We start from the raw sequence: 11,817 nt of genomic DNA, 5'->3' as shown, positions 1-11,817 counted from the left end.
TTCCTGCTGTTGTGGCTATCATAATTAATTTTTCATTCTTCTACTTAAAGTGAATAACCCAATAGATCACTTGTACTTCAGACTTTAAACTCTTCTCCTAAAATGACAAGTATATATTTTTAACAGGCTATTCTTTAGAAGTTTAGTGGGTCAAATTGTGGGACGTTAACTGCTGTGGGCTAAGTGGATTTTCATCTGCTGCATCCAGTTACTTTTTGTGGGTTTAGTGGAATTTGGCCCACTTAACTTTATTCTTGCAGGAAGAATGATGCAAAGTCTAGTATGAAAGAAGAATAAATAAGAAAAGCTATGAAAATGTACTAGAGGAAATGCCAGTGTTACTTTCCTGCTCTTTGACAAAATACTTGTTTCCTGTGAATCACTTTTTAGTGAGCCAGAATTTGCACAACAATATCACAAAGTTATTTTTGATTGTTTAAACACAGAGGTTTTGTTGCTTTTTCTTCCTGCACTTAAGTTGTGTTTGGGTGAAGAACACAAGACAGTGTCAGTGTTGAAATTGTTTTAACCATAAAAATGATAGTGTAAAATCAGCAGTGTAATGTCTAAAGAGAGGGCTTATCACTTTTTTTTAAGGCTAAACCTGACATCTCACTCTTACAGTTACTGATAGCCTAGATGGAATGATTTTAGTATTATGTCTTACATACAATAGCACCAAGAGTTCTCATGTAATCATCAGTTCCTCACTGAGATAAGATTAATGTAGCAAGAGACAGTTGCAGCGTTCGCAGCATACAAACTCAGTATTATACATGCACACAGCTCTGTTGACTTGAAATGTCCATAAATTAGTGTGGTGAATGTCTTTTTGAGTGTTAAGGCTTAGAAATCAGCTTGGCAAAATCTGGTGAAATACCAGTGCTGAACTATTTGTTTTACAGCTTTTTACTGAATCTCAGGGAGGCAGCATAGAGCTATTTTGACAGGTTTATAGTATTTAGTTTCTTACTCGGACTGAAATAAAGTTACAAGGGTAGAAATAGCAAGACAGTGTTGAGAGAAAAATAAGAAATTTTAAAATCATTCTGTATTCCTCTCCTTAGGCATCTCAAAACACCCTAAATTCCATGTGGTATATGGAGGTTGGTTGCATCTAAGTTCCTGTTTTAATGTTTGGAGCACTATGTCTGAGCACTGATGGAAAAACTAGAATCCAGCACTAAACTTACTCATAGTTGCTGCTTAACTTTTTGTACTTATTGAATGAGTAATTGGCAGTTTTGCTTTGGCTTCATGGCTCAAACGTGCTTGCTAAATATACACTTCTGTTATTTTTGCTTTCCTTTTTTTGCATTTACTGCGGCATGCAATATTTGTGCTGTGGGTGGCCCTATATTATGCATAACTCACCTTTTTCCTTTAGCTGCTAATGCAAATATGTTATATTATAGCCTATGGGTGAACTTTAAACAGACAGACAACTTATGAAACCTTGATGTGCAGGTGAGAGAACTTCGAGAAAGAGCAAAGGCTTACAGGCAGCGAGTAGAGGGAACACACTTCTCCCGATATCATCTCAATCAGATCCTGTCTGATAATAACAGTCTTTGGGATGTGTCCTCAAATTCCAGTTCAGAAGAAGGCATCAGCAACAACATCAGAGCACTGGATCTTGCTGGGTAAGGTCATAATTTATGCCTGTTATTCTGTAGCTTTGAAACAGCAATATGCTGAATATAGGCTTAAAGTAGGTGTGAGGTCTTGGATGTTGGACTGTATTGGAGATGTGATTGAACAGGGTGCTAGATAATATTATCAAGGCTCCCTTTCCACAAGAAAGGTTGGACCAGGTGGTCATTCGAAGATCCTTCCAACCTGGGCTGTTCTACAATTCCACGACATGTAAATTCTGTGTTTTGCCTGCTCAGATGTTACTCGTGTTCTTGTCAGGATTAATTTTACGGTTGAGTCTTAGACACTGTTTAGTTCTGAGATGAAGACTTGGGAACTGGAATGGTGTACATCCATTTTCTCCTTTCTCTGAAGGCCATCAGAATTGGCAGATATTAAATCCCGTGCTAGGAAAATTCAGAATTAGTGTTTTAGTAAAATGTACAGACAGCTATTGGTGAAGCAAGGAGCTAAAAAAAAAAGCCATTTGTGTCTTCTCTGAGATCTGATATTTAAAAATCATGTCTTGGATGCCTCTGCAGTCCACTTAAACTGTTGTATGTGTGCTACTTGGCTTGGGTGTGTGAGAGAGACCTATGCATTTGCATGACTGTAGCTCTAATAAGGGTTGGGAGATGACACATAAAGGAGTATTCGTTACACTATAATGTGTGATTTTTAAGTATGGTGTACATTTTTTTTTTAGTTTACTAGTTTGGCTTTTGCCTGTGAAATACAGATCCTCTTACTGATCTCATGTCTGTGCACTAGGCTAATTTGCACTGCTTTCTGTAAGCAGTTGAGAGTTTAAGACACTCAAAAGTGCCTAAAAAAGGAGTCTTCTAAAGTGCGTGGCTTTCAAAATTGTGCCATCAGACAGTCCCTATGCACACAACTAGTTATTTTTTGAACACTTCTGTTAATCTAACTTGTCTAAATTGGAAATAGAGTCCTAATATAACATTCCGTTTTTGGAAATGGTAATCCAGAAAGAGTCTTCATAGAGTCTAGTTTGAAAGTGTGTTGTGATTGAACATCAGTTAAGACTTCAGTGGAAATTTAACCTTTCATTATTTCAACTGTACCACTTTTTATTATCTGAGGTATATTATTATATTGTGCAATCAATGATATGAAATGCTGTTTTCTTTGTTACCTAGAGTTTCTGAAAAAGAGACTGCACCAAGCCCCAAAATGCTGCAGCAACCTGCCTCCAGAGAAGAGCCACACCAGGGCAGCACTGAAAAGAGAGACATGTCAGATGCTTTAACTGTTCCAGTCAAAAGGCGTTTAGCTTGGGGTGAACAGGAAGGTACTGAAGAAAGGGAGAACAGGCCATCAGCAGAACAGAGGGAAAAACAAGATGAACAGACTGCAGTCGTGGCTCGGCAGTTAGAGGAAAATAATAAAGATGCCAATGAAGATAAGAAAATTGAAGGGTAAAACTGAACAGTTTTGTGGTGTATATATATAATTTTTTCTTCAAACATCTCAAAAATTTGTAGGTTAACTAATTTATGGTTTTAAATCGGATTTACTTAAGAGAGTGTAAGTTGGTGTGACACTGCTTTTGTTTTTAACAGTATGATAAGGAATGAGAAAGTTCAAAACACTGAGCTGGTTGATGGAAGTGGATCTGTCATGAAGAATATTAGATTTCTAACTTGCAACACAGAAGTTTGTAGAAGCATGAACAATTCTAATGTTTTTTTTCCAAAACTTTAAAATTTGCAGTATGGGCCTGTCAGCTGCTGTGTAATGAACAGTCTGTTCTAAGTGTAGTGAAAATTAAAGCTTACAGTTTGCTTCAGATTGACACCATAGGTTTGATAGTACTGAAATGATAGAATACATAGTAATCTTGAGCTAAGCATCTGTTTTTCATAAAAAAAATCATGGGCAAAGATAAAGGACTTGGGAGGAAAAAAAATAACTAGCGTCCAGTAATCACCAATGATTATGTTACTGAGCACAGGTGGAAAAAATGTGGAGAGGTGTTTAGAAATAACGAGAGATCAATTCAGTACATGCGTAGTACTGTATTTGACAGTTGAAAGATCAAAATTTTATCTAGTTAAGGAACCTTCTGGCTCTTTGTTGTGCAAGTTTTGCGTACTTTTTTTTGGTAGAACAATATTTTAGTTTGATAGGTATTTAAATTGGAATCACTTTGGCCCTTGTGACTGTGCCATCTAAGCATTTTGTATTCCTCATTGAGTTTTATCTCTGACGTTGCAGCACGAATCTAAGGTAAGGAATTGTAATTGTCTCCTTTGGGGATAGTATCCTGTATGCAAAACCCAGGCAAAGAAAGGTCAAGATGCTAGACTTGAATAGAAATTAAATGCAGGCTTTCAAAACTCTCATCCCGAAAACCTTCGAAAGTTTCTATGTAATTTTAGAGATTATCTAGTTCATATATGTGTCTCTGATTGGCATTGAAGTTGTTCTATCATCCTGCAGTCCTCAACCCTTCTGTTGAGTCTCTGCTTCTGTGCAGCAATACATTCAAGGTTTCTTGGAACAAAGGGAGCCTGAATTTGCAGCTGGAGACTATTTGTGTGTTTTATACAGTTACATAAAAAAATACAGAAACTGAGGTTCAGGGACTGGAATCCAGGACTCCCTGTTGTAGGCAGAGGTTTTAGCTACAGGCTGTTGGTGTTTTATGGCCCTGACTATCTTGCCTTAGGCTTCATTGTAGGAATGTATTGGAAGTAAAAAGCTTGAGTGCAAGACTCCTGAGTCCTTAGCTAATCTTTTAATAATTTTTCATTTTTTTGCAGTGAGAATGCCATAGCATTGAATTCTCCTGCAGCTGTGTCAGATTCTTCTGTATTGTCGAGGACAGGGGGCAGGCTTCCTACTCCAAAGCTGAGAGCGCTTGGTGGAGCTCAGAGGACTCATCATGATCTCACTACTCCAACTGTTGGTAAAAACTTTTAAATGCAAAGAAGTATTTAAAGAACTATTTTTAAAAAATATATTAATTAATTTATTAGATTATTTAAGGTAATAAAGCATTTTTCATCTTCTCCACTACAATAGGAGGTGCGGTTCTAGTGTCTCCTCCTAAACTCAAGTCTTCATCTTCACAGCAGAGATCACGAGGTTTAGGAACAGACCCTTCTTCAGCAAGGCAACGTGCAAGAGAAGCTTCAAAAAAGAGATCCTTCCGGGTGAGCCAGAAAAGAGACTTACCATTATGCATTTTAGGAATGTGCTTTTAAGCAATTGTAAATAATTTATTTCATAATAAAATAATTCTTTTGCTTGAGTTGTCATTTACTATTCTAAAATTGTGTAAATTTGTGTAAATCTGTGACTGAAAAAGGCCAATGTATGAATAAATCATTTTTTGGGGTATCAAGCAGAGGAGTTGAGACTATTGGAGAGAGATGGATGAGCTCCATTTTGGCTTATTCTGCTAAATGCACAGGATCTGTTTTAAAAAGGAGGGGAAAAACAAAGCATCAGGAGCTGCTGATTTCCCTGTTAACATTACTGTAGCTTTCCACTGACATAGGGCACAGCTCCAAATTCATTGACTTGAAAGAAATTTAAGGAGAGGTTGGGTGCCTGTGTACGAGACAGGTAAATGTACCATAATAGTTTCATTCTCCCTTTCTTTTACTTTTGTGCTCCTTTTATTTTGCAGCGTGCACAGTTAATAAAAGAGTAACAGAAATATTTAGGAGTTGTTTAACTGTCTTCCTCTCAAAATTACTTTTTTTTGTCAAGTTGTGCTTAGTCTGTGTTCTGCAAAGACAGCTAGCATTTCACTGCATACGTCCTCTAGTAAGTTCTGTAATAGAAGCAGACAGAATTGCATGACAAGTTGGTTGTGTTGGTTTAAAATCTAAGATCACAGGGTTTTTTTGCTGTGAAGTAAATAAGCTTTTGGTTTGATTACTAGATTACTTTCAGACCATGTTGAATGCTTGTAATTAGGAATAGATTTTATTTAAGCTGTCTCACAAGTTTGAAAAATGTATTCTTCCAGTACACTCATGAGAAGTGTAATAGTGTAAAGCCAACATGTGTTGCATATGTGAGGGTCTGTACTGAAAGGCTGTATATGAGATGTTGGGTTTTAGTGGTGTGGTTTTTTTTGTTTTCTTCTTTCTATTGTGTTTTAGCCTGATGTGGAAGTGGAAACTGTTTCACTCCCTACCTCTCCACCTGCTGGGCTCAGAACTTTGGATCCTCTGCCACTTAGGCAGGATCATTGGCCTCCTAACAGTGTTTCTGATGAGCGAGTTCCTCTTGCTTCAGCCCATCAAGAGCGTTCCTCTACACCTCCTGTGCTGAAGTCAGCCAAAAGCTTCTTTGTGCCTTGCTGGAGTCCCTCTCGTCGTATTCGAGGGACTCTCAAAGATCCAGAATTCCAGCATAACAGTGAGTTTTGTGTATTAGCTGGATGTTTTAGAGTGCTGCAGGATGAAAATGGCTACTGTGCAGTGCTCAGACCAAGAGAGTGCTGAGCTTGCTGCTTACAGACTCTACAAAGAATGTGGTGTTTATAAATAAAGGTTTCTTTATGTTTCGTCTTGCTGAGGAAATGTACACAAATCTCCACCTTAGTTTCAGATTCCACTAATACCATTGTATTCTAGTGGTCTGTTGTCTAATTTTGCCTCATTAATTTCAATAAGTACTTGCTCATTATGAGAATGATTTGGTTTAGCATGAACAGTTGTAATTTTTAATCTTCAGGCTACAACTGGATGCTGTGACACTTTTCCAGCTACAGTTACCAACAGTGGTGTGTAACTGGGGACCTTTGCAGTGGTATTATTTTGCAGGAGTTGTAGATTTCTGAGAGATAAGCTCCTTAAATATTTCTGCAGGATACGGGGGGAAAAAAAAAGGCCATCTATAAAAGATTCATTGGCTATTGAGAAAAGCCTTGGCTTCCTCCTTGGCTGAGGAGACATTTGCCCTTGAGTGTTTCAAAGATGTTTAACGATGTTTAGGGGTACTGGGGACATGAATTTGATAAAGAAAATAAATATTCACCTCTTAGTCAAAATAAAGTTTATGTGCTTAGGTCTCCATTCCTGAAAGACTTTCTAGAGCTGCTTAAAGTCCCACAATTCTTGGTAAAGAATTAGCTTGGTAAAGGTTAGCTAAACTACAGCAGTATTTCCATTCTAGAATGGAACAGGTAATTGTCAGGTTAAGTGGGATAGTGAAATCCAGAGAATTTCCTCGGAAAGAAGTTGACATCAGTGCTGTGTTCTAGCAGTTCACTAAGTAACTTGTAGCATCTACCAAAGATAGATGCCTTGAGACATACAGTGGAGTAAGTTTGTTTTACCTCATCTTAGAGGTGAAGGTTTTAGTATGTTTGCTATTTATAAGACTCATATTTTGTAAATAATATTGTAACATTTTAAAATGTCCTAAAATGAAATATTATCCTTTGTCTGTTTTGAAATGATTCAGAACTGTGCCTTTGGCTTTTTTGTCTTAGGGAATGTGGGCAATCCAAAAATGAGAACTTTCCAGTTACCTCTTCAGGAAAGAAACTATAATGACGAAGGTATTTATTGTCCCAAAGTATTATTGTATATCATGTGTGTATTACCTAGTTTAATTTTAACTTTTGCACTAATGTGAGAGGTTTCTGAATGCAGTAAGTAATACTGATTTATGTGTTTGCATGAATATTGACTGCATTGTTTCATCAAAATAATTTGAAAATATTCATCCTAGGAATCTGAACTATGAATATGAACCTTCATATTCTAGTATGAATAAACCATTAAATGTGGTTGAAAATTAAATAGACCATTGTGGCTCAATATGGTTAATTCAGCTTGCTCAGTTCCATACCTAAAATAATTTCCTTCCCACACATTATTTTAAGCTTTTTTGTTGATAGCAACAGAAGCAAATTGCAAAATGTTCACAGCCCAGATTGCAGCTGCAGTAAGTTTGGATGCAACTTAAAAGATACCGGAAATCCTAAGATCGAGATTTTGCTTGTGAGACTTCAGCACCAGCTAAGCAGCATAAAATAATTCCTCTGACTTTAGTTTTCTCACCTGTTCCTCTGTTCAGTGTATTAGGGGTACTTACAGCAGCATCCTGTTACTCTAATTGCTGTTTTGGCCTTTTTTTCTGCTTACTATAAAGTTAATCTGGGGGAGCAGCCAATGCGCAGCTCACCAGTGCATCTTTCTGGCCCTTTTGTGGGCAGACACAAATCAACTCTTTTCAGTAGTATGAGTCAACCAAAGGCACTGTAGCCTCATTAACTTGAGCTGCCGTACATTGTTTTTTTCCTTAGCATAGTGTTGGTTGGTGAGGTTGAGCTTGGTGTGGTGCTGTGCTAGTTGGCAGTCACCTGTGTTTGGATTAGATTAAAGTATGGGCGGAGCAGGCTTATATCTGATTGCAGTTTATTTATAGAGATAACCCAGAGCAACCAAAACCTTTTTTTATGTACCCTTTATGCTTGTTTACTCCTTGGTTTTAACCAAGGTTCAGGCCAACTCTCTATTTTACTCATTGCACTTGGCTGGAAAATGTGTGGGTTTTGCAGATGGCTCAGCCAAGCATCTGTATATCTACAGAAAACATGCAAAATCCTATAGTACTCTGCAGCTTCCCCCAAGCTTGCTGCACACAGATTAAATGCTGTAGCTACTTGCTCTTTTTCTTTTTTTTTTTCCTAAGAGCCAAGTGGTGATGTATGAGCTTTCAGAAACAGGTGCAGTGTGCCAGCTCACAGATATTTCACATGCCCATATTTGTTCATGTGCATACAAACCTGGGAGTTATTCCAATGACCTGTCTGTCTGCAGAAGTGCAGTTAGCAGTTGTCTTATACATGGGAATATAGTTGTTATGCACAGTGTGTGAGCCCGTTACGGGCTGTTTGGATCACTGTATTTCAAGTATTTAGGAATGCTGCTGAAAAGACACTGACAAAGTACGGATCCTGTTAGGATTGTGTATTGAATGTTTTGTTGGTAGGGGGGCTGGAAACTAGTAATACAGTTCTTTTTAATCCATTGCAGGAGAATGGGTTTAATTAAGGTCATTTTTCATAGAGAGCATCTTGACAGAGCTGTAGCAACATTTTAATAATGGTGTTGAAGAAGTATAATGTTATGCTTTATCAGAGAAGCAGCATCCAGGTTGTGTAGTTTTAAGAGTTCTGTTGGCTGTGAAGTGGACCCTGTATTCGAAAGAAAGACGTTTCAAAAGTACATTTTAAAAGCATGTTTCTTGTCTTTGTGTTAAACTTCCTGTTTTCTTCAGAAGACACATTTCTTTTAACAGCTTGTGGCACAATAGATGGCTTTGGTACAGAAAGGCTCTTTCGGCAACATAGGTTCTGATATTTTAGTCATGTGTTACTCTAAGGTTGTCTGCTTTGCTTGAAGTGGTGGGATGCTTTCATGGATGTTATTATGAGAATCTAGTCTATACAGAATTCAGTGGAAGAGGAACGATTTCTGAGGTCTGATGCAGGAGAGTAAATGTAATAATGACTTGGAGAATTGGGCTATTTCCAGGTAAGAGTAGGGATCACATTTCATCAACAGTTGCACATGTGGCTGCCTTAAACTTACCTAATCCTAATAGGTTTCTAGTGAGATTGTTACCAAGTAATAGAATTAAAGTGTATTGTGGTACTGTTTGAGCATCCACTGTGAAAGAAGCCATAAAAATGTTTGCACTTTCAAAGTCTGCCATGAATGTCAACTGTGTTTTAAAATATATATTTAATCTTCCTTTTACTTTTTCCCTTGTTGCTTTCCCCACAGATGACAGGCTGTCTCAGATTTCTGCTCGCTCAGCAGCATCTAGCTCACTTGCATCTCAGATACTGGAACGAGCTCAGAAGAGGAAAGATTTCTGGGGCAAGACATAATCTGTCCCACCTGCTGTATAGAAACTGTTCTGTAAAATGATTTATTTTTTATAGTTTGTAATGTACATTTAAAAAAAATGTAATTTTAAGTATCATGCAGCATCCTTTCACTTATCACTAAATGACCCAATTTTTAGGACTTGGCATCCCAAGTTAAAATTTCAAAATTTAAACTACTGTTGATATGTAGGTCCTTTATGTCTGAGAGTTATGTCTTAATTCACTATGTCACAATAGCCATGTGGGGGTTTATTTTTTTTACAGTTGCACTTGTTGAAACTGAGACAACTATTTTTTATGCAACCTGTGTGTTCCTTTTCAAGATATTCAGCTGCAGTCATGCAGTATGACCTGGGACAGTATTCAGGGCAACACCATAATTCATCAACCACCTCAGCTGCTTGATTTTAACCAACTCTTTTAAAGGTGGTTGTGGTATATTTGTTTGTTACTCTGTGAATTGTCAGCACAACACAGTTGTGTAACTAAAAGTTACTACTTACTGCTTTTAACCTGTTACCAAAAAATTATTTCTTAATGAAGCTAACACGGAACATACAAGAGTTTGAGAAAAGGACATTAAGCTTTAGGGTTTGTTTATTGTCCACAGTTTTTTGACCAGGATGACTATCATAACTGTACATATATAAACAGTACTGCAGTTTGCCAGATGTACTGATGTGAACATTTGTCTTTCTGTGTGGGCAAGACCTGTGTTTAGTGTTGATTTCAACATCTCTAGAAAAAGCAACCTCAGCCACCTTAAACAGTGGCCTTCCCCAGCCCCACTTGAAACTCAGGTGTTCAGGAGTAGTAGATCTCTTAAACTCAGAAGAGTGTTTTTTCTTGACTTCGACATTTCAGTTACCTCTCCTTCTAGTTGCCTGTTTCTGGGCAGCTGGAATACTGTTATGATTGTCACAGTGAAAAATGTTTGTGGTTTATGCTGACAGCTGGTTTTGTTGTTCCAAGCAATGTAAACAAGTTAACATGAAGTAGAGGAAATAGGTGGCTAGCAGGCAGTTTGGTTGTTCTTGTGTGGTTTCAGGATTTAATATTACTTCATTTGGAAATTTTATACAAGAACAATTTGAATTTTGTACATATTTACTTACATTTTGATTTTGTACACAATTATGTACACGTATTACTGAAAATAAAAATGGTTTTTTGATTTGTTTCTATTCAAGTTATGCCAGATAAATTGGTGGAACCTCTTATGTTGGCACTTCTCCATTTAGTTCTCTGTCTTACCTGTTCAGCTGGAACATCTGTGAACTTCTGAAAGACAAGATGTTACCTTGGAACTGATCTTCAAAAAGAACAGGTTACTAAAGCCAGATACGATGATACTTGGAATCGCGACCCAGAGCAGATGGGTGCTACACAGGCTGGGAGGCTGCAATGCCAAGAGGGCCAATCCCTAAGAAATGAGGTGTTGATTTAAAGAATGAGTGCTAGAAAACAGTGTCCACTTCTCTCAGAAATTGTGCATTGCGGTAGCTTCCTACCACTGGAGTTGTTTGAAACAAGTCAAGATATTTTATTTTAAATAGAGGACTTCTGGAAGTGTTCTGCTGCATGCACTTAATCACAGAATCACAGAATGTTAGGAGTTGGAAGGGACCTCGAAAGATCATCCAGTCCAACCCCCCTGCCAGAGCAGGATCACCTAGACTAGGTCACACAGGAACATGTCCAGACAGGTTTTGAATGTCTCCAGAGAAGGAGACTCCACAACCTCTCTGGGCATCCTGTTCCAGTGCCCTGCCACCCTTACAGTAAAAAGGTTTTTCCTCATGTTCACATGGAACCTCCTATGCTCCAGCTTGCTCCCATTGCCCCTTGTCCATTTGACATCAGAGAGAAGAGCCTGGCTCCTTCCTCTTGACACTCACCCTTTACAAATTTATAAACATGAATGAGGTCACCCCTCAGTCTCCTCCAAGCTAAAGAGACCCAGCTCCCTCAACCACTCCTCATAAGGGAGATGCTCCACTCCCTGGATCATCTTTGTGGCTCTGCACTGGACTCTTTCAAGCAATTCCCTGTACTTGAACTGAGGGGCCCAGAACTGAACACAATATTCCAGATGCGGTCTCACCAGGGCAGAGTAGAGGGGAAGGAGAACCTCTCTCGACCTACTAACCACACATCTTCTAATACACCCCAGGATGCCATTGGCCTTCTTGGCCGCATGGGCACATTGCTGGCTCATGGTCATCCTGCTGTCCACCAACACCCCCAGGTCCTTTTCTGCCTGGCAGCTTTCCTGTAGCGCTGCATGGGGTTAT

At 38.4% G+C, this 11,817-nt stretch overlaps 1 protein-coding gene across 1 annotated transcript in view; it reads left to right on the top strand.

The window, feature by feature from the left end:
* MDM1 (Mdm1 nuclear protein homolog (mouse)) overlaps positions 1-9,523 on the top strand; it is a gene marked incomplete at its 5' end in the record, with an annotated part of 20,681 nt that extends 11,158 nt beyond the window's left edge. The window contains 8 exons of the mRNA XM_010191532.1: positions 1,068-1,106; positions 1,468-1,643; positions 2,796-3,074; positions 4,422-4,567; positions 4,684-4,814; positions 5,775-6,033; positions 7,112-7,180; positions 9,417-9,523. Of these exons, the coding sequence (XP_010189834.1) occupies positions 1,068-1,106; positions 1,468-1,643; positions 2,796-3,074; positions 4,422-4,567; positions 4,684-4,814; positions 5,775-6,033; positions 7,112-7,180; positions 9,417-9,523 (1,206 nt within the window). The remainder of the gene's footprint in view (positions 1-1,067; positions 1,107-1,467; positions 1,644-2,795; positions 3,075-4,421; positions 4,568-4,683; positions 4,815-5,774; positions 6,034-7,111; positions 7,181-9,416) is intronic.
* Between the last annotated feature and the right edge of the window lie 2,294 nt (positions 9,524-11,817).

This window comes from Mesitornis unicolor, unplaced genomic scaffold (assembly GCF_000695765.1).
Source record: "Mesitornis unicolor isolate BGI_N332 unplaced genomic scaffold, ASM69576v1 scaffold29979, whole genome shotgun sequence".
Taxonomy (NCBI): Eukaryota; Metazoa; Chordata; class Aves; order Mesitornithiformes; family Mesitornithidae; genus Mesitornis; species Mesitornis unicolor.
The sequence above is the reverse complement of the archived record's forward strand: the minus strand, read 5'-3'. Positions and strand labels throughout refer to the sequence as shown.